General features: G+C 42.1%; 1 protein-coding gene across 2 annotated transcripts in view; it reads left to right on the top strand.

Moving 5' to 3' along the window:
• Positions 1-26,309, top strand: part of LOC140484768 (wings apart-like protein homolog) — a 212,149-nt gene that overhangs the window by 75,720 nt on the left and 110,120 nt on the right. For both annotated transcript variants that reach the window (XM_072583591.1, XM_072583592.1), the window contains one exon: positions 19,234-19,343. In XM_072583591.1, coding sequence (XP_072439692.1) covers positions 19,234-19,343 — 110 coding nt within the window. The remainder of the gene's footprint in view (positions 1-19,233; positions 19,344-26,309) is intronic.

Genomic DNA, 26,309 nt, shown 5'->3' with positions numbered 1-26,309 from the left:
AATGTTAATGCCCTAATGGGTGGCATGGTGACAGTGGTTAGCACTGATGCCTCACAGCGCCAGAGACCCGGGTTCAATTCCTGCCTCAGGCAACTGACTGTGTGGAGTTTGCACGTTCTGCCCGTGTCTGCGTGGGTTTCCTCAGAGTGCTCCGGTTTCCTCCCACAACCCAAAGATGTGCAGGTTTGGTGATTTGGCCATGCAAAATTGCCTGTAGTGTTAGGTGAATGTGCAAATGAGGGGGAATGGGTTAGGGTGGTTTGCACTTCGGTGAGTCGGTGTGGATTTGTTGGGCCGAAGGGCCTACTTCCACGCTATTAAGTAATCTAATCTAATCCTGGGGAATCATTGTGCAGATGATTTCCTGACTCACTGGTTCACCAAGACAATGCAGGTGTGACATACCTCTGGCCAGAAAGCATTTCTGAGTGAAGAGATTGAGCGATAGTTTAACTTGACAATAGCAAGGGGAGTAGTAGCAAATGACTGTCTAATTGGGGTGTGAATTACAATAGATGGTCATCTCCACCCAAAGACAGTGCAGTTTAACCCTTTAATATTATATTACTGTCCAGAGAGAGATTCCCATTTAATCTTTTAATGTTACATCTTCTGAACCCTTTCCAGCTTGATGAATATTCTTCCTATAACTGGATGACCAGAACTGGACACAACATTCCTGAAATGTCTTGCACAGCCTCAACATGACTTCTCAATTCCAATACTCAAAGGACTGAGCAGTGAAGTAATGCGTGCCAAAGGCTTTTTTAACCACCTTGTCCAAATGTGATGCAAACTTCAAAGAATTATGTACCTGCACCCAGGTTCTTCTATTCTACAACACTACTGAAGGCCCTACCTATAAGCCCTGCCCTCGTTTGTTGCACCCAAATGCAATATCTCACCTTTATCCAGATTGAACTCCATTTGCCATTTTCAGCCCATAGATCCATTTGATCAAGATCCCTTTGTAATCTTCGAAAACTTTCTTCATGTCTACCATGTCACAAATTTTGGTGTCATCCACAAATTTACCAACCACTCCTTCTGCACTCATTTATATAAATGACAAACAAAAGAGGACTCAGAACCAACCTCTGTTGGAACACGGCTGGTAACAGGCTTCCAGTCAAAAAGCAACCCTCTGTCTTTCCTCTGTCTCCTGCCCTTAAGCCAATTGCACATCTAATTGGCAAACTCTCCCTGAATCCTATGTGACCTAACTTTACTAATTAGTCCACCAAGTGGAACCTTGTCAAAGGTCTTACTAAAATCCAAATAAACAATGTTTACTGCTCTGCCATTGTCAATTTCTTTGGTAACTTCCTTAAAAAAAACTCAATTAAGTTTGTGAGACATTAAACTGTGCTGTCTATCCCTAATCAATTTTTGCCCCTCAAAATGTCCATAACTCCGATCTTTTATAATCACCTCCAACAATTTACCCACAACTGAAGTCAGACTCACAGGTCTATAGTTTCCCAGCTTCTCCTTAGAACCATTCTGAAACAAAGGTACAACATTCGGTTAAAAACAAGGACTGCAGATGCTGGAAACCAGAGTCAAGATTAGAGTGGTGCTGGAAAAGTGCAGCAGGTCAGGCAGCATCCGAGGAGCAGGAAAATTAACGTTTCGGGCAAGAGCCCATCATCTAGAATAGAGGCTGTATTCCTGATGAAGGGGCTTTTGCCCAAAATGTAGATTTTTCTGCTCCTTAGATGCTGCCTGACCTGCTGTGCTTTTTCAGCACCACTCTAATTGAGACAAAGGTACAACATTAGCCACCCTCCAGTCATCAGGCACCTCTGCCGTAATTATAGATGATGCAAATATTTCTGTAACAGGGTAACGCAATTTCCCCTCCCCCCAAAACTTTCTGGGATATATTAGATCAGGCCCTGTAGATTTATCCATCTTTTATTCTCTAAGGCCTCCCAAACTTCCTCTTCTGTGATGTGAACTGTTTTTAAAACAGCTTATTTCCTCTGCGTTCTCTAGACTTCCCCTATTTCTTTGTCCATAGTAAAAACTGATGTGAAATATTCATTATGTATCTCTCCCATTTCCTGGGATTCAACGCAAAGGCGATGACCCTGATCTTTAAGAGGCCCTACCCCCCCTCTCTAGTTACCCTCTTGCTCTTAGTGTATTTGTAGAATCTCTAGCAGATAAGATAAAGGATAATCCAATGTTATCTCACATCAATCTTTATCATCCTGATTTCTCTCTCAAGGATGCCTCTACACTCTTTATATTGAAGAGTTGAACTTTATATTGAAGAGTTGTCTGTATGTAAAACAAGATTCTCTTTTTTTTTTATTTTTAACGAGAACCTCAATATCTATCTTCTTCCATTGTTCCTTAATCTTACCAGCCCTTACCCTTCACTCTAGCAGGAACATAATCCCTCTGAACTCTCATCACACTCCTGAGCGTCTCCCACTTGTCAGCCATCCTATTACCTGCAAACTAACTACTCCAACTTTTGAAAGTTCTTGTCTTATATCATTAAAATTGTTTGCCAGTGTTTTTAGTATTTGTGAACTCAGCTTTTGTTAGGTGTAAAGTGGATGTGTAATTTGTACATGAAGTTTTGACACAGAAGAATCTATTATTAACCAGAGAAGCTCCTAACCTTTAGAAGACTGTTATAAGATGAACTTGGGGACATTTTGGCATTCTGATGTGATCCACAAGGAAGAATGGTTTCTTATACAGGGCTCTGAAGTCTTCTAAACAATCGTTTTCTGCTTTGATAGAGACCTAATTTTACGTAAAGTAACATTCCTTTCTAAAACAGTTGGGGATGACAACGAGTTGAAGGCATGCTATCAAGTGAAATTTACTTAAATTGAAGTACAATTAAGTTGATTAGTTGATAGCTGCTCGTGAAAAGGGACATTGCATTGCACTTTCAAATTTAATGTGAAATGTGGTAATAATGGTCTTGATCTTTTTCGAAAATTTTTTGCTGAACAATTGTTAAACTTTCATTCACAATGTTTTTCCTTTGCAATTGAGATACAAAAATCTGTGTGTCTTGCAACTTTTTGTTAAGTTTGGATGTGAAATAAACCACTTTGAAACTTACCTTTTGATCTTCCTCAAGGCCGTTGACCTGGCTCAGATTTCTCTCGGGTAGGACATGAATTTGGAATAATTTTATCTTCCTTTTAAAAAGTTGTTGTTTTTGGATTGCTACAGTTGGAAGGTTACCAGTGCCAATGACCTTTGCTGGACATGTATCTTCAATTGTTTCTTGATGCAGTGGAATTGGATCCAAGCTGGAAACTGAATTTAAAAAAAAAGAGTTTTCCTACATAAAAAACAATAATCAAGACAGGAAGTAGGCCATTTAGGTCATTTGAGGCAAAAGTGAGGACTGCAGATGTCGGTGATTAGAATCAAATGTGTAGGGCTGGAAAAGATTGCCCGAAACGTCAATTCCCCTGCTCCTCAGATGCTGCTTTACCTACTGTGCTTTTCCAGCACCACACTCGACATTCAGGTTATTGAGCCTGCTTCATTTCTCAATAAGATCATGTCTGATTTGATTGTAACCTCAAATCTATATTCCCACCTGCTGCTACCTCTATCTTCAAAACTATTTAAGGCCCTGCTGCCTCCACTTTTTTCAGCTACAATTCCAAAGACCCTCAGAAGAACAATTTGCCTAATTTGTGTTTGAAATGGCTGACCCTTAATTTTTAAACAGCAACCTTTTGTTTCAGATTCTTCCATAGAAGAAAAATTCTCTCTGCATCTATCCGATCAAAATCCTCCTTGTCTGCTTCAATCAAGTCATCTTTTATCCTTCTAAACTCCAGCAGATACAAGCCGAGCCCATCTAACTTTTTTTCACCCTTCATTCCAAGTATTAGTCTAGTAAATGTTCTCTGAGCTGCCTTTAAAACATTTACCTCCTTCTTTAAATACTCTGCACAATATCACCACTGTCCTGTATAACTGAAGCATAATCTCCTTACTTTTGGGTTCAGTTCCCCTTGCAGTAAATGATCACGTTCTATTAGCTTTCATAATTATTCTGTATTTGCATGCTAATCTTGTGTGAATCATACGCAAGGCCACCCAGATTCATCTACATCTCAAAGCGCTTACCATTTAAATAATATACCTTTTTTATTATTCCTGCCAAACTGACAACTTCCCATTTTTCAACATTATTGACTTGTTAACAGTTCTCTCTCAACTCCCTATCCCAGCTGTATCCTCTTTTATCATCTTTATATCAAACTGTCTGGACATGTTATTACACATTTCCAGGCTGGTATGACTTGAACCTGGTCCTTTAGACTCAAGTAGGGGACCACCATGACCAGAAGACATCTTTGTCCCTCTTTAATTGATTAATGTGTATACACACAGACAATTAATTTAACAGCACACCTGTTTACTTTTTAAACTAAGTTGTCGATTATTAATGCCGTAACCGGTTTCTTAAATTCACTTGTGATTATGTTTAAGCCCATTTTCACTGAACAACTTTCTCCTTTTCCAAAAGTGATTCCAATTAACCAAATATCTAAAGTGCTTCCTCTATACTATTCCTCAACCCATTTACCTTCCTGATCTGCCTTGGCCTAAGTGGTGAAGCTCATGGTACACCTCATATTTCTGAGTTTACTACCTGGTGATCCTGCGTTTCAACCTACTTTGTAACTCCTGAAGCTGATCCTACAAGTTCTCCAAACTCTCCCTCCACATGTCATTGATTCTGTCATGAACCACATCCACTGGTTATTCATCTAATGCTGTAGAAAGTTTAATTATTTTAAGTTGCGACTTGCAAAAACAAGGGGATACTAGCTGAAAATAGTAACAGGAACTTTATGGCTGATATTAAGTTCAATTAGTGAACATATTGGGGTGGATGCCAGAAGGATTACTCTTTTGTGTGCTCTTGAAGATCAAGACAAATAATTTGCAGGTAGTTGTTAATATGCCTGCAGAAATCAAGTCTTGTTTGAGATGCTGCTTGTGATTGCCTGATTAGAGTGACTTTGTTGGACTGTATGGCAGTACAGTTAACTGATGGAAATGTCCATGGGCAAGTTGGACTGAAGTGTCTGTTTCCGTGCTGTACATCTCTCTGACTCTAGCTCAGAGCACCTTGACCTGGTCTGATACATTGTGGTTAGATGTGGTGGTGTGGAGTGGAACCTGTTTTGAACCCTTGAATAAAACTGTGTCAAGACCTACTGCAGGTACTGCCTGCACCTCCGCCCTTGAATCCCACCCCTCCTATAGCAACAAGGACGCCCCCCCCCCCCCCCCCTCCCCAGTCCTCACCTTGCATTGTCCTCCACCATTTCCACCACTTACAAATAGACCCCACCACCAGTGTTATATTTCCCTCCCCACCCCTAACTCTGTTTTGGAGAGACCATTCCCTACAAGACTCCCTTATCAGGTCCATGCACCCCACCAACCCACCCTCCCCTCCCAGCACCTTCCCCTGCCATCAGAAGTGCAAAATCTGCACCCACACTTCCCCTTCACCTCTGTCCAAGGCCCCAAATGATCCTTCCACACCTGACAGAAATTTACTTTTACTTCCACACATGTTATCTACCGCATCCATTACACCCGATGTGGTCCCCTGTACATTGGGGAGACAGGACGCCAACTTGCAGATCATTTCAAAGAACCTCTCTGGGGCACCGGCCCAGACCAATCCTACTGCCCATAGCTGAACACTTTAACTTCCCTTCCCACTCCACCAAGGACATGCAGGTCCTGGGCTGCTCCATCGCCAAACCCTAACCACTTGATACCTGGGGGAAGAATGTCTCATCTTTCATCTTGGAACCCTCCAACTACACAGGATCAATGTGGATTTCACCAGTTTCCCCATTCCCCTCTTTCCCCCACCTGTCTATCTTCCTTCCCGCCGATCTGCTCCCCCCTCCTCTCCGACCTATCTTCTATCCCACCTTCATCTACCTACCGCATTCCCAGTTACCTTCCTTCCCCACCCCTCCCCCCTTGGCCCGCACGCTTCACATCTGATGAAGGGCTTATCCTTGAAATATCGATTCTCCTCGGATGCTGCCTGACCGGCTTTGCTTTTCCAGCACCACACTCTTTGATCTCCAACATCTGCAGTCTTCATTTTCTCCTCCCTGCAGGTATTGTTAAGATAGATGAAAAAGTTAGATTTAATACTAAGTATATTTCAGCTTTTTAAGCGGATGAGCTAAGTTCAATGTTTCTTCTGACTCTGATTACATCTCAATCAAGAATCGTCTTCTGGCGAAGTGAAGTTCTGACACAAGCATGAGTAGCAATAATTCCGTCAGATCTAAAAATTGGTGCTCAGGATATCCATTAATGTCACAGTAGAGCTGTTAGTGATTTGGTCATATTTGGATAATTAGCCAAAACCCAGAATCTCAGGTTACATTCTGAGGGCATATACTCAAATTTGAATTCAATAAAAAATCTGGAACAAAAAGCTTGCCCATGGAATCACTGTTGATTGCCATTAAAAACCCGTCAGGTTCACTAATGTTCTTGCGGAAGGAAATTCATTCTTACCAGATGTGTACTACATATGACAAAACCATAACAATGCAATTAACTCTCAACTACCTTCTGAGCTATTGGTATTCGTTGATAACTTGGCCAGAGACACCCACGTTTTATGAACTTAAAGTCAAGGAGAAGTTGTTAGTGAATAGATTCAAACAGTTCTTATTGGCCTAAGCTTTGAGAGCTATATTCTGGAGTTAGTTCTGCTTTGGATTCTCTAAAGGTAAACATGCAGGTTGAGTCTGTGATTAAGAAAGTGAATGCAATGTTGTCTCTTATCTCAAGAGGGTTGGAATATAAAAGCAGAGATGTACTACTAAGACTTTATAAAGCTCTGGTTAGGCCCCATTTGGAGTACTGTGTCCAGTTTTGGTCCCCACACCTCAGGAAGGACATACTGGCACTGGAACGTGTCCAGCGGAGATTCACACGGATGATCCCTGGAATGACAAGTCTAGCATATGAGGAACGGCTGAGGATACTGGGATTGTATTCGTTGGAGTTTAGAAGATTAAGGGGAGATCTAATAGAGACGTACAAAATAATACATGGCTTTGAAAAGGTGGATGCTAGAAAATTGTTTCTGTTAGGCGAGGAGACTAGGACCCGTGGACACAGCCTTAGAATTAGAGGGGGTCATTTCAGAACAGAAACGCGGAGACATTTCTTCAGCCAGAGAGTGGTGGGCCTGTGGAATTCATTGCCACGGAGTGCAGTGGAAGCCGGGACGCTAAATGTCTTCAAGGCCAAGATTGATAGATTCTTGTTGTCTAGAGGGATTAAGGGCTACGGGGAGAATGCGGGCAAGTGGTGCTGAAATGCGCATCAGCCATGATTGAATGGCGGAGTGGACTCGATGGGCCGAATGGCCTTACTTCCACTCCTATGTCTTATGGTCTTATGGAATGTGTAGTGAGTGTTCAGCGGAAGTCGGGCATTTGTAACCCCCAAAGCTTTGTTAGCCAGTTAATAAAATTGTGCTGATCTGATCGTAGCCTCAACTCAATTTTCCTGTCTAGTCCTCTCCATTGCTCTCTGGGGAAGACAATTCCACGGATTAATGGCCCTCAGAGGAAATCATTTTTCTTCATCTGTCTTAAATGTGTTCCCCACTTCCAATCTCTTTCTCATCAAAATACCCACATCCCTCCACAACTGTTATGCAGTCTCCCTCAATTTAAAGAATGTGCTGCTTTTCTATTACTCAGAACCAAATGGACAAATTGCTGTTTTCCTCCAGTTACCAAAATTTTGCCCATTCTTTTCATCTTTGCAGACAAACTTCTTACACCCATTTCACAACTTGGTCTCCCACTTACCTTAGTTGCTAAATTGCCAGATAACACAGTTATTCAGTCATAGAGTCATTAGAGATGTACAGCATGGAAACAGATCCTTTGGTCCAACCCGTCCATGCCGACCAGATATCCCAACCCAATCTAATCCCACCTGCCAGCGCCCGGCCCATATCCCTCCAAACCCTTACTATTCTTATACCCATTCAAATGCCTCTTAAAAGTTGCAATTGTACCAGCCTCCACCACATCCTCTGGTAGCTCATTCCATACACGTACCACCCTCTGAGTGAAAAAGTTGCTCCATAGGTTTCTTTTATATCTTTCCCCCCTCACCCTAAACCTATGTCCTCTAGTTCTGGACTCCCTCACCCCAGGGAAAAAGACTTTGTTTATTTATCCTATCCATGCCCCTCATAATTTTGTAAATTTCTATAAGGTCACCCCTCAGCCTCCAACGCTCCAGGGAAAACAGCCCCAGACTGTTCAGCCTCTCACTATAGCTCGTCCTCCAACCCTGGCAACATCCTTGTAAATCTTTTCTGAACCCTTTCAAGTTTCACAACATCTTTCTGATAGGAAGGAGACCAGAATTGCACGCAATATTCCAACAGTGGCCTAACCAATGTCCTGTACAGCTACAACATGACCTCCCAACTCCTGTGCTCAATACTCTGACCAATAAAGAAAAGTATACCAAACATCGCCTTCACTATCCTATCTACCTGCGACTCCACTTTCAAGGAGCTATGAGTGTGTACTCCAAGGTCTCTTTGTTCAGCAACACTCCCTAGGACCTTACCATGAAGTGTAGAAGTCCTGCTAAGATTTGCTTTCCCAAAATGCAGCACCTCGCATTTATCTGAATTAAACTTCATCTGCCACTTCTCAGCCCATTGGCCCATCTGGTCCAGTTCCTGTTGTAATCTGAGGTAACCCTCTTCGCTGTCCACTACACCTCCAATTTTGGTGTCATCTGCAAACTTACTAACTGTACCTCTTATGCTCGCATCCAAATCATTTATGTAAGTGACAAAAAGTAGAGGACCCAGCACCGATCCTTGTGGCACTCCACTGGTCACAGACCATCCCTTTATTCAAGTAATTTAAATTGTGTAGATAATTGTGTCCCCTCACTGACACGTCATTGGTTGCAGCTGCCCAACTTAAAAAAAAATCTATTTATCTGTTCGCCAACTAATCCTCTAACTATGATGATAACTATCACTGCAGCACGAGCTGTTATTTTGAATTGTAGCCCTAGAATTACGCTTTATTAAATGCCTTTTGGTGTTCTAGGTACACTATATGAACAGAATTCTATTATCCATGTTACTTGTGAGTTCCTCAAGAACTCTATTTTGAGAATGGGAAATTTATGTTAGATTTAATGTACATGTGGATTCACTAGTGCACTATAGAATTGCATTAAACTTTCCTTTTAAGTGATTCGCATAAATGACTTCCTGCTACTATTTCTTATGTCAAGCCACCCTGATTTTAAATCTTGATCTTAAGAACCAGGGCCATCTCTCACTACTGTATCAATTTCACCCTCCATTAATAAAGTTACACCGCCACCACTCTTTCCTGAATTCCTATCCTTCTGATGTGCTAAGTCACCTTTAATGTTGAGGTGCCAAAATTGGTCACTTTGCAACTCCTCTGTAATGAGTATTGTATTTATTTCTATTTGAGCTGACATTTAATCTGTTCTAAATATTGCAGTCAGTCAGAAACTTAAAACATTACAGCGCAGTGTCGTCCTGTTCTCTTTCTCCCCCTCCCACCCAACCCCCGCGCCACCACAGTCGAAGCGAAATGCTCAGACCTCCTTCATCCTTATTCCGGGCCCTAGAGGGAGACCGAACGATCACCCTCATGTACACAAAGACATGAGTTTTCAGTCTTCTCGATGAACTATATAGTTATTTTACAGGGAGAAGCATCCAGATAATGCAACATACATATTAATTGGGTGACCATTAAAATGAACGAGTATCGACAGTAAAAATTAAGCCAAAAGCTGTTACACAATGAATCTTCTTAACCTTGTTGACTGGCTTCATGTAATGAATACTTTTCACTCTGTTAAATGACCTTGAATACTTCCAATATTGTTAAATGCCTCTACATAATGAATACTTTTCCACCTTGTTAACCCATTACCCTTGCCTCCAGCACCCCATTGTTAAATGTAAGTTCTTATATGATCTGAGTCATGCTCAGCTGAACCTCTTGTTTCACAAAACTCAGAACTTAACTCTTTCCCTGCCTGCTTATACCTTATATAGGTTCTCAGCAGTACAGGCACTTTAGCCCTCAATATTGAGTTGACCTGTGGAAGCAATGTGAAACCTATCTAATCTACCCTATTCCATTTTCATCCATATGTTTATCCAATGACCATTTAAATGCCCTTTTGTTTACAAGTCTACTACTATTGCAGGCAGTTCATTCCATGCCCCTACCACTCTGTGTAAAGAAACTATATCTGACATCTGTCCTATAATCTATCACCCCTCCGTTTAAAGTTATGTCCCCTCATTCTAGCCATCACAATCCAAGGAAAAAGGGTGGATAGTGAGAGCCTATCTAACCCTCTGATTATCTATTATGTCTCAATTAAGTTTCCTGTCAACCACATTTTCCCTCTCTCCCTCTCTCATGAAAAGTGGCTCAATTTTCTCAGCCTTTCCTCATAAGACCTCCCGTCCATACCAGACAACATCCTAGTAAATCTCCCCTGAGCCGTTTCCAAAGTTGCTCCATTGGCCATATCTCTATCACTCTTGCTCTCACTCTTACAGTGTGGAAACAGGCCCTTCGGCCCAACAAGTCCACACCGAACTGCTGAAGCGCAACCCACCCAGACCCATTCCCCTACATTTACCCCTTCACCTAACCCTACGGGCAATTCAGCATGGCCAATTCACCTAACCTGCACATTTTTGGATTGTGGGAGGAAACCGGAGCACTCAGAGGAAACCCCCATTCTTTCTATACTGACCAGAACTGGTGTGGCCACACTTGGAGTATTGCGTACAGAGTTTTGTACAGCTGCAACATGACCTCATGCCTCCAAAATTCAATCCCTCTGTGAATAAAAGCTAACCCACCTTATGCCGCCTTAAAGACCCTATCAGCCTGGGTGGCAACTGTCAGGGATCTGTGGACATGGACACAGAGATCTCTCTGCTCATCCACACTACCAAGAATCCTACCATTAGCCCAGTACTCTGTGTTCTTGTTGCTCCTTCTAAAGTGAATCACCTCACACTTTTCCATATTAAACTCCATTTGCCACTTCTCAGCTCAGCCCAGCTCTGCAGCTTATCTATGTCCCTCTGCAACATCCTTCAGCACTGTCCACAACTCCACCAACCTTTGTGTCATTTGCAAGTTTACTAACCCATCCTTCCAAGCCCTCATCTAAGTCATTTATAAAAATGACAAACAGCAGTGGCCCCAAAACAGATCCTTCAGTTACACCACTAGCAATTGAATTCCAGGGTGAACATTTCCCATCAACCATCACTCTCTGTCTTCAGCAAGACAATTTCTAAACCAAGCAGCTAAATCACCCTCAATCCCATGCATACAAATTTTCTGCAAAAGCTTACTGTGGGGAACCTTATCAACTGCCTTACTGAAATCCAGATATACCACATCTATTGCTTTACCGTCATCCACCTGTTTGGTCCCCTTCTTGAAAACTCAAAAGGTTTTGAGTGACATGATCTTTGAGGCACAATCTACCATTCACAAAGCAGTGTTGTCTATCCATAATCAACTTATTGCTTTTTAGCTGATAAATCCTATCACTTATAACCCTTTCCAACATTTTGCCCACAACTGAAAAAGGCTTACTGGTCTAGAATTACCAGGATTGTCCTTACCTCCGATCTTGAACAAGGGCACAATGTTTGCTATCCTCCAGCCTTTTGGTACTATTCCTGAAGACAATGATGACACAAAGATAGAAGCCAAAGTCTCTGCAATCTCCTCCCTGGCTTCCCAGTGAATCCTAGGATAAATCCTGTCCGGCCCAAGAGACTTACCTATTTTCACACTTTCCAGAATTGCTAACATCACCACCTTGTGAACCTCATTCCCGTCTAGTCTAGTAAGACGTGTCTGTGTTTTCCTCAACAACTTTGTCTTTTTCTAGTGTAAATACTGACGAAAAATAATCATTTAGACTATTTGTCCTCTGACCCCACGAAGGATTTCCCACTACTATCCTTGATTGGCCCTAATCAAGTCATTCTTTTATTCTTGACATGCCTATAGAAAGCTTTAAGGTTTTCCTTGATCCTATCTGCCAACAACTTCTCATGTCCCCTCCTGGGGCCGCCTTCGCTCTCTCTTTAGGTCCTTACTGACTAACTTGTAACACTCTAGTGCCCAAACTGAGACTTCACATCTCATCCTAACATAATTTGGAGATGCAAAGTTAAAAATCACACAACACCCGCTTTTATAGTCCAACATGTTTAATTTGAAGTACACTAGCTTTCGGAGCGACGCTCCTTCATCAGGTAATAGTGGAGGGCTCAATCCTAACACAGAATTTATAGCAAAAATTTAGTGTGATGTAACTGAAATTATACATTGAAAAATTGATTATTAAGTCTTTCATCTGTTTGATTACCATGATAGTTTCACTTCTTTCATGTAATCAATTTTACGTAATCACTTAATAATCAATTTTTCAATGTATAATTTCAGTTACATCACACTGTAAATTTTTGCTATAAATTCTGTGTGTTAGGATTGAGCCCTCCACTATCACATGATGAACGATCTCTGCTCCAAAAGCTAGTGTGCTTCCAATTATACCTGTTTGACTATAACCTGGTGTTGTGTGATTTTTAACTTTCCAAATCATAACCAAATTATGGTCACGATCGCCAAAGTGCTCACCTACCTCCAAATCTAACACCTGGCTGGGTTCATTGCCCTGTACCAAATCCAATGTGGTCTCGCCCCTTGGAAGCCATTCTGCACATATTAGACAAAAACTGACTCATCTAAAGAACTCTGACTACAGTATTTCCAATCAACATTTGGATAGTTAAAACCTCCATAACAACTACCCTGTTACTCTTGGTCCGATCCAGAATCATCTTTGCTTTGCTATCCTTTCCTCTAAATCTCCGGAACTATTCGGAGATCTATAGAAAACTTCCATCAGGGTGATCTCTCCTTTCCTGTTTCTAACCTCAGACGATACTACCTCAGTATGCAAGTCCACAAACGTCCTTTCTGCCACTGTAATACTGTCCTTGACTAACAATGCCACGCCACTCCATCTTTTACCATTTTCTCTGTTTTTACTGAGGCATCTAAATCCTGGAATCTACAACAACCATTCCTGTCCCTGCTCTGTCCATGTCTCTGAAATGGCCACAACATCGAAGTCCCAGGTACCAACCCTTGATGCCAGTTCACCCACCTTATTCCAGGTGCTCCTGACATTGAAGTAGACACAATTTAAACCACCTTCCTACTTGCTGGTGCACTTGCAACCTTGAAGCCTTATCAGTCAACTCACTACCCTCAACCCCTGGACAGTGGAACTGTAATTTAGGCAGGTAGAGACCATCCTGTTTGTTGAAGTCCCATTGACCTCAAAATGAGCCCCAATTATTCAGGTATCTGAAACCCTCCCTTCTGCACCACCCCTGAAGCCATGTGTTCAACTCGTGTCTGTCTCTCCCTATTCCTCACCTCGTTAGCACGTGGTACGGGTAACAAACCAGCGATAACAACTATTTATTCTACCTCTAAGCTTCCACCCTAGTTCCCTGAATTTTTGCCTTAAATTCCCATCCCTTTTCCTACCTATGTAGTTAGTGCCTATGTGGACAATCAATTGGGGCTGTTCCCCCTCCTCCTTAAGGATCCCCAAAACACAATCCAAGGCAATAATGGACTCTGGCACCTGGGAGGCAACGCACCAACCGTGTGTCTCTCTTGTTCCCACAGAACCTCCCATCTGTCCCCCTAACTGTGGAGTCCCCAATGACTAATGCTCTGCTCCTCTTCTCTCCACCTCCTATTTCTCGCCCCCAACCCCCCCCCCCCCAACCCACCCCACTTTCCTCTGAGCAACAGGGACAGATTCTGTGCCAGAGACCTGTACCTGATGACTTAACACTGGTAAGTCATCCCCACCAACAAGATCCAAAGTGATATTCTTGTTATTGAGGGGAACTGCCACCGGGGATCCCTGCACTATCTGTCAGTTTCCTTTCTGTCCCCTGACTGTAATACCCATCCGTCTTTTTCTTGTACCCGAAGTGTGACTACCTCCCTGTAACCCATCTCTCTAACCCCATCTGCCTCCCGAATGATCTGAAGTTCATCCAACTTCAGCTCCAGTTCCCTAACGTGGATTTCAAGAAGCTGGAGTTGGGTGCACTTCCTGCGGATGAAGTCAACAGGGACAGTAGTGGTACCCTTTAGCTCCCACATTCTGCAGGAGGAACATTCAACTGCCCTAACCTCCCACTATTCTAAATTCCCAAAGAGGCTTTTGAAAAATAAAAAAAAAACTAGCTACCTTACCAATCTGCTGCCCAGAACTAGAGTTTCAGGTAACACAACTGGCCAAATATATTACTTTACCTACTAAGCAGTCCCTGGTGCGCTCTCCCTGTTCATGAGGTAAATTTTTAATAAAGAGTTTTATCTTCCCAGCAGCCTCCTGGTTGTCACACTCGCTATTCCTGCTGCTAAACAAAAATGGAGGAAACATGGCCTTGATTCTGTCCTTAGACTATCTTTGCAAACTCTGGCCTTATCTATTGTCACGCTCATCATTCGATTTGATTTATTATTATAACATGTACTGAGACGTGGAAAGTGTTGTTTTGCATGCTCTGAAAGCAGACCATATCAAAAAAGTGCATCAGATAACCGAGCAGAGTGCAGAATGTAGTGTTACAGCCACCAAAAAGGTGCAGAGAGAGAGAGATCCGTCTTAATATTTGAGGTTTGTTCAAAAGTTTGCTAACAGCAGGGAAAAAGCTGTTCTTCAATCTCTTTGTGCGTGTATTCAAATGTTTTCCCCCTCTTCCATCAGGCAGCAGATATGACAAGAGAACCAGGGTGGAAGGGGTCTTTGTTTGTTTTTCCTGAGAAGTGGGAAGTATAGATGGAGTCATTGGATAGAAGGCTGGTTTGAGTGATGAACCGATTCTCTGTAGTTTCTTGTGGACTTGGAAGAGCAGTTGCTATAGTCTTGCTATAATGCACCCGGATAGGATAGTTTATATGGTGCATCTATAAAAATTGCTATGTGTTTTTATGGATATGCTGAATTTTGTTAACTTCTGAGGAAGTAGAGGCTTTCTTGATCATTACATCCATGTGGGTAGGCAAGGACAGATTGGTTATCTTCCCTTCCAGGAAATTGATGCTCTTGATCACCTCCACCTCAGCTGACGCAGACAGGAGTGTACATTATACTCCTCTTCCTGAAGTTATTGATCAGCTCCTTTGTTTTGCTGTCATTGATGGAGAGACTGTCATGTTTAAACTAAGCTGCTCAGCACTCGATCTCTTTACTGTCCTCTGGTCATTTGAGATTCAGTCCGCAACTGTGGTGTTGGCAGCAAACCTGTAAATGGAGTAGGGGCACAATTTGACCACACGTCTTGAGTGTGTAAGGAGTACAGTAGGCAGCTGAGTACAGAGCCTTGCAGGGCACTGGTGTTGAGGATTATTGTGGAGGAGGTGTTGTGTATTTTTACTGATTGCAGTTTATGGGTCAGGAACTCAAAGATCAGGTTACAGAGTGGAGAGCTGACACTGATGTTTGGAGAGGAGTTTGTTGAAGACTGAGCTGTAGTCAAGTAGGAACCTGGTAGGTATCCTTGTTACTCAAATGTTCCAGGGATGAGCACAGAGCCATGGGGGTGGCGTCTGCCTTGGACCTGTTGCACCAATAGGCAAATTGCAAAGGATCAAGGCAGTTTGGTCAGCTGGAATTGATGTGAGCCGAGACTAACCTCCCAAAGCACTTGCAGTGATGGAGGTCAGACCAAGTGGGCAGTAGTTATTGAGGTGTGCTGCATGGTCTTTCTTTGGCACCAGGGTGATAGAGGTCTTCTTGAAGCAGATAGGAATTTCAGATTGCAGTAAGGAGAGGTTAAAGATGTCAGCGAGTACTCCTGCCAGTTGGTCCACATGTGATCTGAGTGCACGGCCAGGAAATTCATCCTGCCAGTTGCTTTCCATGGCTTCACTCTCTCACCTCTGCGGTAGCGTCCACAGGTACAGGTGCATCTGAGGCTATTGGGACAGGTAACATCGTTTCACAGACCTTTTGTTCAAAGAGTGTAGAATACATTGAGCTCACTGGGTAGGGATGTATTATTGCCCATGTCTGTTTGGCATCACTTTGTAGCTCACGACGTGGTGTAAGCCTTACCACAGACGACAGGTGTCCACGTGATTAGTTTGGGGTTTCGAGCTTAGTTTGGTATTGCCTTTTGGCATCTCAGCTGGATTTACAAAGGTCACACCTGGATTTCCTGTATCGGTTAGGGTCAGCTGACTTGAAAGTCTCAGACCTGGACTTCAGTAGGGAGTGAATCTCCCAGCTCATCCATGGTTGGCAGTTGGGAAAGATTTGGATTAACTTCTTTGACACCCTAATGAAGTCTGTAATGGTTGTGGCATACTCATTTAGGTTAGTGGCTGAATTCTTGAACATGGAGCAGTTGTAGAGTCATAGTTTCATAGAGATGTACAGCACAGCAACAGATTCTTTGGTCTAACTCGTTCATGCTGACCAAATATCCTAAATTAATCCAATCCCATTTGCCAGTACTTGGCCCATATCCTTCTAAATCCTTCCTATTCATATACCAATCCAGATGCCTTTCAAATGCTGTAATTGTACCAGCCTTCACCACTTCCTCTGGCAGCACATTCCATACACCCACCATCCTCTGCATGAAAAAAAGCTATTCCTTAGGTCCCTTTTAAGTCTTCCCCTCTCACCGTAAATCTAAGCCCTCAAGTTCTGGACTCCTCCCTACCCCCCCCCCCCCCCCCCCCCACCACCACCTAATTTTGGTGTCATCTACAAATTTACTGACAATACCTCCGATGTTCACATCTAAATCATTTATGTGTATGACGTGAAGCAGTGGATCCTTGTGGAACACCACTGGTCACAGGCCTCCAGTCTGAAAAGCAGCCTTTCACCACCCACTGTTTTCTACCTTTTGAGGCAGTTCTGTATCCAAATGGCCAGTTCTCCCTGTATTCAATGTGATCTAACCTTGATAACCAGTCTATAATGAGGAACCTTGTTCGATGCCTTATTGAAGCCTATATAGATCACATCTGCCCTCCTCAATCCTCTGTTATTTCTTTGGAAAACTCAATCAAGTTCATGAGACATGATTTCCTACACACATTGACTATCCCTAATCAGTCCTTGCCTTTCCAAATACATGTAAATGCTGTAACTTGGGATTCCCTCCAACAACTTGCCCAACACTGATGTCAGGCTCACCGGTCCATTGTTCCCTGGCTTATCCTTACCACCTTTCTTAAATAGCGCAACATTAACCAATCTCCAGTCTTCTGCCATCTCATATGTGGCTATCGATGATACAAATATCCTAGCAAGGGGCCCTGCAATTGTTTCCCTAGGTTCTCGTAGAGTTTAAGGATGCACCTGATCAAGCTCTGGGGGTTTATCCACTTTTATGCATTTTAAGATATCCAGCTTTTCCACCTCTGTAAACCGGGCATTTTCAAGATGTCGCTATCTATTTCTCCACGTTCTATATCTTCCATTTCCTCCGCAGTAAACACTGATGCAAAATACTTGTTTAGTATCTTCCCCCATCTCCTGCCGTTCCACACTTAGGCTGCCTTGCTGATCTTTTGGGCCCTATTCTCGTTACCCGTTTGTTCTTGATGTATTTATAAAATCTGTTTGGATGCTCCTTAACCTTATTTGCCAAAGCTATCCCATATCCCATTTCGGCCTTGTTGATTTCCCTCTTGGGTATACTCCGACTGCCTTTATACTCTTCTAAGAATTCACTCAATGTCTAGTGTCTTTACCTGACGTATGCTTTCTTCTTTTTCTTGACCAAAACCTTAATTTTTTTTTAGTCATCCAGCATCCCCTACACCTATCAGCCTTACTTTGACCCTAAAAGGAACATCCTGTCTCTGGACTCTCGTTATGTCATTTTTGAAGAGATTCACCCACTCCAGGCAGTCCCTTAGAAGATCTTTCATTGCCTCAGACCAACACTGAACTACTTTATGTACAGGGTCCTCAAGCTTCAGTTTCTGCTGAGACCGAAACTGCGGGGTTTTGGGTTCTCCCTCCCCAGCAAACAGCAAGCCAATGTAAGCAAGCTGGATGACCTCAAAGCTATACTCAACTTCAAAAGGGAGTTGAGAGACTGTTGCGTGGTTTGTTTCACAGAGATGTGGCTCATTCCTAGTACACCTGACTGTGCCTTACATCCTGAGATGTAATGGACTGGTCAGCATCAACTGGTAAGGAGTGGTGAGTTCTGCTTCCTGATCGCTGCCACCTGGTGCTCAGATGTGGTGACCTTGGCAAGTAACTGCTCCCCTTACCTAGAATAATATAGTTATATACTCTCACACTGCCATTCTTCAATTATTTTATTATTCTTGCTGCCTTGCTTTCTTACATTTGCATTTTTCTTTTTGCACTTTCCTTGTCTTCCTTCACATGATCCCTTGCCTCACTATTCAGTTTGAAGTCCTCTCCATCCCTCCTATCTAGTAGAATTTGCAACAAGTTACATTGGTCTGGATATTAAAGAATAACTTTAACGGTGGTGATGTAGTGGTGTATTTGAGACATGAGAGGTCTGACATGGGATACGCAAGATACAGGTTGGTTGGCAAGGTGGTATCTTCTCTGCATTTGTGCAGGACTTGTGAAAAGGTATGGGGTGTGGTTTCGGATTCCAAGAGTGGAACTGCTGCATAACCAATCGAGAACATATCGGTTATAGCACCCCAATATAAACTGTGAACTTTCAAAAGTTTATTTTGTAAAACTACTCAAATTTATTTCTTATTCCACTGCTTCAGTATTTTACTGATGCTGTACTTGATTTAAATTCTTTTTTGAATACTGCACATGAACTAGTGGTCCTGATTAAAGCGAAGTTGTTTTTGCTAGTCAGTAACAAATACTTGTAATCACTGACTACACCTGAGGATCTACAGTTCTTGGACTGCATGATGTTGTTTAAAACATTGAATTGTGCTAGACTGTGATACCAAGCAGTTTTTAAAAGTTCTGTTGTGAATAAGACTGTTTGAATGTGTATAGCATGTTGACAGGTGACTTGCACTCTTTCAGATTTGCTGGAATTCAGTGATGAGTCAAATTCCGATGCTGGTAGGAAACCAATGAATAGACAGGAAAAAGCCAAGGAAAATACCAGGAAAATCTTCCATGGGCCTAAACGGGTAAGACCTCCAGGCTTCTGAAAAACTGTCAAAAGGTGACCTGTGCTTCTCCCTGCTCAGTTAGTTTTGAGTGTTTTATTTACATGGAGTGTTCAAGCTTTGTTTCACTTGGCTACCCAGGTATGTGTTGTGGAGACTTGAAAACTATGTATAAGTTTTCAGTTTTTTTTTTCCATTTCTCTGCATGTGTCTTCAATTATAAATAATCTAATGTGTGTAAAGGTATCAAACTTGATGCAGGGATCACTTGAATTGATTTAGGAGACAAAGGTGACATGACCCTGCAAAAAAGACAAATCAGTAAGATTTGTGAACCAGCAACAAAATTATACTTGGCATATGGGAACCATGCTTTTATTTTACTAATATTCTGGCCATTGCTGTGTTCCTTTACGTGCTAAGTCTGAGTAGTGCACGTAGTGACCCTGTCCCATCAGCGATCCCTGCCTCTGATATGCATAATAAAATGTTGTGTTGACAGAGGACGTTTGTTTTTTTTTGCAGTTCCTTGCTGTGTTTTTAAATCCTGAATTGTTCGTTGCTTGCTCATCAGTCAGTTCCTGGCTAGTGTTTTTTGGTGACCTTCCTTCATAGTGTCGGCATTGCTATGTGATGGAATCTGTGCTGAAGCAAGGGAAGGCAGAGAGATTAAGAAGCAACTGGTTTCTTGAGACCTGTAGTGATGACCTTAATGAAATTGGCAACTGGAGGGATTGGCAGAGAACCCAGCTGCTGCTCTAGTGTGTGTTGGTCATGTGAATAGTTTTGACTTCAGACTGTGGCACATTATTTCAACACTGCTTCAATAAAGGCCTCTGTGATCCTGCCAAGATATTTGTGCTGGTTTGCAAACAAACTGCCTGATGGTGTGAGAGTGGATTAGCCTTCATTGTTCCAAGGCAGAATCTGAGACTTTGCATTCTCCACTATAGCTGTTAGTTGTTTGGATGCAGTAAAGAGTAATTATTAAATATTTTCCACTGAAGAGTGAGCCTTCACAGTAATGATTTTGCCCACTTTAAAGCTTGCCTTGAATTATTAACTTGTCTGTGCTTTCAGTATGTTGGGTTTCCGGAATTCTTGGAAAAGTGATTGAGTGGCAAATGTTTTTTGGAATTAGATTAGTTGGCAAGAAGATTTGTTCAAATACTAAGTTGTGGAATTGAATTTAAATAAATTGTAGTCTGTGGACCATAAAAGATTCTGATTATGTGCAATCTTGTAATATTGATATCATTTGAGGTGGAACTTGTCATTGTCTGCAGTCTGGGCAACACGGTGGCTCAGTGGTTAGCACTGGGTTCAATTCCAGATTTGGGCAACTGTCTGAGTGGAGTTTGCACATTCTCCCCATGTCTGCGTGAGTTTCCTCCAGGTGCTCCGGTTTACTGCCCCAGTCCAAAGATGTTCAGATTAGGTAAATTGGCCATGCTAAATTGCCTACAGTGTTCACGATTGTAAAGGCTAGGTGCATTAATAAATTCATTTATTAATTTAGTAATTTTATTAATAAATCTGGGTGGGATACTGTTTGGAGGATTGGTGTGGACTTGTGGGCCAAAATGGCCTGTTTCCACACTGTAGGGATTCTATGATTTAACATTTGTAGTCTTGCAGTGACCTGGGGGCAACAAGTGACAGACTCCCAGTATTACCTTAGGACTACCACCCACATCAGAGGAACAATTATAATTTAAACACCTGAGTGGATTTGAAGCAAAATTACAGTTTGTGTTGAGAGAAGAGTTTGTACTCAGTAAAATTGACTATGCCATTGAGGGGGTGTAATGTATATATTTGGAGCCTAATGAATGAAGTACTCTGAATATTGCTTTATTCTGAAATGCAATTACACAATAGTGTTGAATATTAGTATGGAGAAGTACTTCATTTTTGAGCAAGCATCATAATCTCCAAATCCAGATGGGGAGATAGAATTGATTAACGGGGTGCACTTAGTCACTGCAAGCATCTAGTGGTAGCTTTGAGTTGGTACTTGCCAAGAGCCACTTCATAGTTAAATGTGCAAAGTCTGTTAGTAAGTGTAATATTAAATGCTTAGTAGAATGTAGAAACGTCCTTTTAAAATAAATTAATAATTGAATACCCTGAATAATTCTGACTCCTGTTACTAGGGCAATTCAGTGCTGAACAGTAGTTCTCCCTGGGGCTGGGGGCCAATAGGCCCCTATGAAGAGAAAGCTATGTTATACCACAACAAAGAGGAAATATTTGAAGTATGTATGTGCACCACATGATTCGATGGTGCACCATAAGTAAAGCTATTATCCCAACAATTGAAATTACTGGAATATGTGGCCCTGAGCATGGATCCTCAATCTTTTGTCACTGAAAGTTCAATGAAAAATGAAATATTTGAAGAAAGGGAACAGAGAGAACTGGGAGCTACACTGGGATTCCAAACACTCTGGTAATATGCACTTTTTTGTAATTGAATTGATATATCCCTACAGCAACCTAACCCCTAGAGGGAAGGAAGAAAGATTGAAAGAATATCCAGGACCATGTTTTTCACATTTATGTGACTGGCAATGATATCACAATGAGGGATTACCTGCCGCAAGGATGTGGTTACAGTTCTGGGATGCCAAGGACAAATGAAAAGTGTATTTTTCCTGGACTGTTTGAGAATAATTATAGTAAATACAGGAAAAAATTTATTTGGGTTCAGCAGTGTTTGGTTTTAAGACTTGACGCATTTGTTCTACAGTAGGCTTCAGTATTTGAGAAAGTAGAGAGAGAGATTAATGGTAGTTGCAAGACTGATTCACGGGGCATTAGAAAATATTACTGCTGAGAAGAAAACTGAGATTTAGAAGGGTCCCACTATGGGGTGCATATGGGCAAAATGGCTGCATTAATTGCATGTTATTTATGTGCAGTTGATATACATTAACTGGGATTTTGTTTGGAGATGCTTATTGAAACTGGTTGAATTAGAAGATATATGCGTGTAATGATTCACTCTGTAAATGTAGATAATGTGGATTGACTCAAGCACTATTACTATTATTCATCTTCTGGCTGTCCAGAAAGGAACATCTAGATCCCCATAGTAAACTGGATGAGCACTTTGGATTTGAACACATTCACTTATATCTATCAGCAACTTGAAAATGGAGGTCCTTTTGTTTTTGGCTGAAAATATTTGTCAATCCACTTGCTTTGCACAAACTCCAATATTGTGATGAAGTCCTGACGAAGGATTCTGCCTGAAACATTGGACTGTCCTGCTCCTCTGCTGCTTGACCTGCTGTGCTTTTTCCAGCTTCACATTTTATTGATACTGACTTTCCAGCATCTGCAGTCCTCACTATCTTCAAACTCTAACATCACCCATCAAAGGAATGATGTGACAATTGGCATTAATGGAGCGCATAAACTAATAAAACTTTGTAAACGTACACTGTCTGCCCACAGTCTTCCCTGTGGCTAACTACCTGCAACAGCAGGGCTTCAACTACCAGCCAAAGTATTTGATTATGAGGCTGCTGTGGAGCTCAGACTTATTTTTGAGAGTTACATAATAGGTCATAAAGAATACTTGGAATATTGTGGACAGTTTCGTTCGCCATATTTCGGGAAGGACGTGAAAGCATTGGAAAAGGTGCAGAGGAGATTTACGAGGATGTTGCCTGGTCTGGAGGGAAGTTCTTTTTGAGGAAAGACTGAGACTTGGGTCTGTTCTCATTGGAATGAAGGCGGCTAAGAGGGGATTTGATAGAGACATACAAGATGATCACAGGATTAGATAGGGTAGACAGTGAAAGTCTTTCCTAGGATGATGACTTTAGCTTGTACGAGGGGGCATAACGACAAATTGAGGGGTGATTTAAGACAGAGTGGTAAGGGTGTGGAATGCCCTACCTGCCAATGTAGTTAACTCAGCCACATTAGGGAGATTTAAACAATCCTTGGATAAGCGCATGGATGATGATGGGATAGTGTAGGGGGACGAGCTGAGAATAGTTCACAGGTCGGCGCAACATCGAGAGCCGAAGGACCTGTTCTATGCAGGAGCATAAGTACGTCATTCAGTCCATCAAGTGTGCTCCTCTACTCAATACGATCATGGTTGATGTGATAATCCTAAACTCCCATTTCCAGCCTTTCCCTATAACCCTTGATTCCTTCACTGATTTAAAAAAAAATTATCTCAGCATTTAGCAGAGTCATTAGGGACATTTTAGTGACTTCTGGACAAGCACACGAATAGCAGTGAGTTGAGGGGTGCGTAGGTTAAGTTATTATATTTGACATTCGGATTAGACCTCGGCACAACATCGTGGGCCAAAGGGTATGTTCTGTGCTGTACCTTTCTATGTTCTATGTTTATGTTCTAATATACTTAATGACCCAGACTCAACCCTCAACAGTGAAGAATTCCACAGGTTCACTACTCTGAGAGAAGAAATTCCTTCTTATCTGTAATTAAAGACTAAAGAAACTGCGAATGGTGTAAATCAGGAACAATAACAGAAATTGCTGGAAAAGCTGAGTAGGTCTGGTAGCATTTGTGGAGAGAAATCCAAATTACCACTTCTGGTCAGGAACATTTCCTCAGAACTGATGGTAACTAGAAAAATGTTCGTTTATCTGCAGAAGATAGGATGGGGGGTAGTTCGGCATTAACAGGCTCCATTAATTGCTATTCATACTTGGTCTATCCAACTGTCCTTCTGTCTGTTTGGGCTGTATCTCCACGTATTGTTTACTCCTTAACCTCCACCCTGACCTGCTGAGCTTTTCCAGCAATTTCTATTATTGTTCCTTGTTATCTCTGTCTGAAATGTGTAGCCCCTGATTCTGAGATTATGCTAAGTGGTCCTAGACACTCCCATAAGGGGAAACCACGTTTCTCATCTATCCTGTCAAGTCAGCTAAGAACCTTGTATGTTTCAATAAGGTTGCCTTTTATTAGAGTAATACAGCTGTACAGCATGGAAACAGACCCTTTGGTCCAACGTGTCCATGCTGACCAGATATCCTAGCCTAATCTAGTCCCATTTGTCAACACTTGGCCCATATCCCTCTATACCCTTCCTATTCATATACCCACTCAGATGCCTTTTAAATGCTGTAATTGTACCAGCGTCCGTGACTTCCTCTGGCAGCTCATTCCATACATGTACAACCCTGTGTTTAAAAGGTTGCTTCTTAGGTCCACTTTATATCTTTTTCCCCCCCTCACCCTAAACCTATGCCCTGTAGTTCTGGACTCCTTCACCCTGGGGAAAAGACCTTGCCTATTTATCCTATCCATGCCCCTCATGATTTTATAAACTTCTATAGGGTCACCCCTCAGCCTACAGCGCTCCAGGGAAAACAACCCCAGTCTATTCAGCCTCTCCCTATAGCTCAAATCCTCCAACCCTGGCAACATCCTTGTAAATCTTCTCTGAACCCTTTTCAAGATTCACAAAATCTTGCCAATAGGAAGGAGACCAGAGTTGTGTACACTATATTCCAAATGTAACATAACCAATATTCTGTACAGCTGCAACATGACCTCCCAACTCCTGTACTCAGTGCTCTGACCCACAAAGGAAAATGTTTCAAACGCCGTCTTCACTCTCAAGGAACTATGAACCTGCACTCCAAGATCTCTGTTCAGCAACACTCCCTGTAACTTTACCATTAAGTGGATAAGTCCTTCTCTAATTTGCTTTTCCAAAATGCAGCACATCGCATTTATCGAAATTAAATTCCATCTGCCACTCCTTAGCTCATTGGCCCATCTGATCAAGAGCTCGTTGTAATCTGAGATAACCTTCTTCATTGTCCACTACACCTCTAATTTTGGTGTCATCTGTAGACTTAGTAACAATACCTCCTATGTTCACATCCAAATCATTTATATAAATGATGAAAAGTAGTGGACCTAGCACCAATCTTTGTGGCACTCCACTGGTCACCCGTCTCCAGTCTGAAAAGCAATGCTCCACCACCACCCTTTGTCTTCGTCTTGGAGCCAGTTCTGTATCCAAATAGCTAGTTCGCCTTGTATTCCATGAGATCTAACCTTGTTAACCAGTCTCCCAAGAGAAACCTTCCAGACACCTTACTGAAGTCCATACAGATCACGTCTACTGCTCTACTCTCATCAATTCTCTGTAACTACTTGAAAGGACTCAAATCAAATTCGTGAATGTGATTTCCCACGCACAAAGCCATGCAGACTATCCCTAATCAGTCCTTACCTTTCCAAATACATGTAAATCCTGTCCCTCAGGATTCCCTCCACCACCAATGTCAGACCCAGTCTATAGTTCCCTGGCTTTTCCTTACCACTTTTTGTAAATGGTGGCACCACATTAGCCAACCTCCAGTCTTCCAGCACCTCACGTGTGACTAACAGTGATATAAATACCTCAGCAAGGGACCCAACAATCACTTCTGTAGCTTCCCACAGAGTTCTAGGGTACACCTGATCAGGTCCCGGGGGTTTATCCACTTGTATGCATTTCAAGACATCCAGCACCTCTGCCTGTGTAGTATGGACATTTCTCATGATGTCACCATCTATTTCCCCATATTCTGCATCTTCCACGTCCTCACAGTAAACACTGATGCAAAATACTTGTTTAATATCTCCCCCATCTGTCTTGCTGAGCTTTGAGGGGCCCTGTTCTCTCCCTTGTTATCCTTCTGTCCTTAATGTATTTATAAAATCCCTTTGGATTCTCCTTAATTCTATTTGCCAAAGCTATCTCAAGTCCCCTTTTTGCCCTCCAGATTTCCCTCTTAAGTATACTCCTATTGCTTTTATACTCTTTTAAGGATTCACTTGATCTCTTGTTATGAAGATGTGTATGTACTGTACCTTTTAAGAGTTAACAGCAGCAGAACTACCTGACAGAACCAAGTGTTCTGAAAAGAAAGAAATGTAACATTTGGTTGAACAACTCGATTAACTGGGTGCCTGGAAATGACAAAACAGATTCG

Source organism: Chiloscyllium punctatum, chromosome 13 (genome assembly GCF_047496795.1).
Source record: "Chiloscyllium punctatum isolate Juve2018m chromosome 13, sChiPun1.3, whole genome shotgun sequence".
Taxonomy (NCBI): domain Eukaryota; kingdom Metazoa; phylum Chordata; class Chondrichthyes; order Orectolobiformes; family Hemiscylliidae; genus Chiloscyllium; species Chiloscyllium punctatum.
Note: the sequence above shows the minus strand (reverse complement) of the source record. Positions and strands in the feature narration are given on the sequence as shown.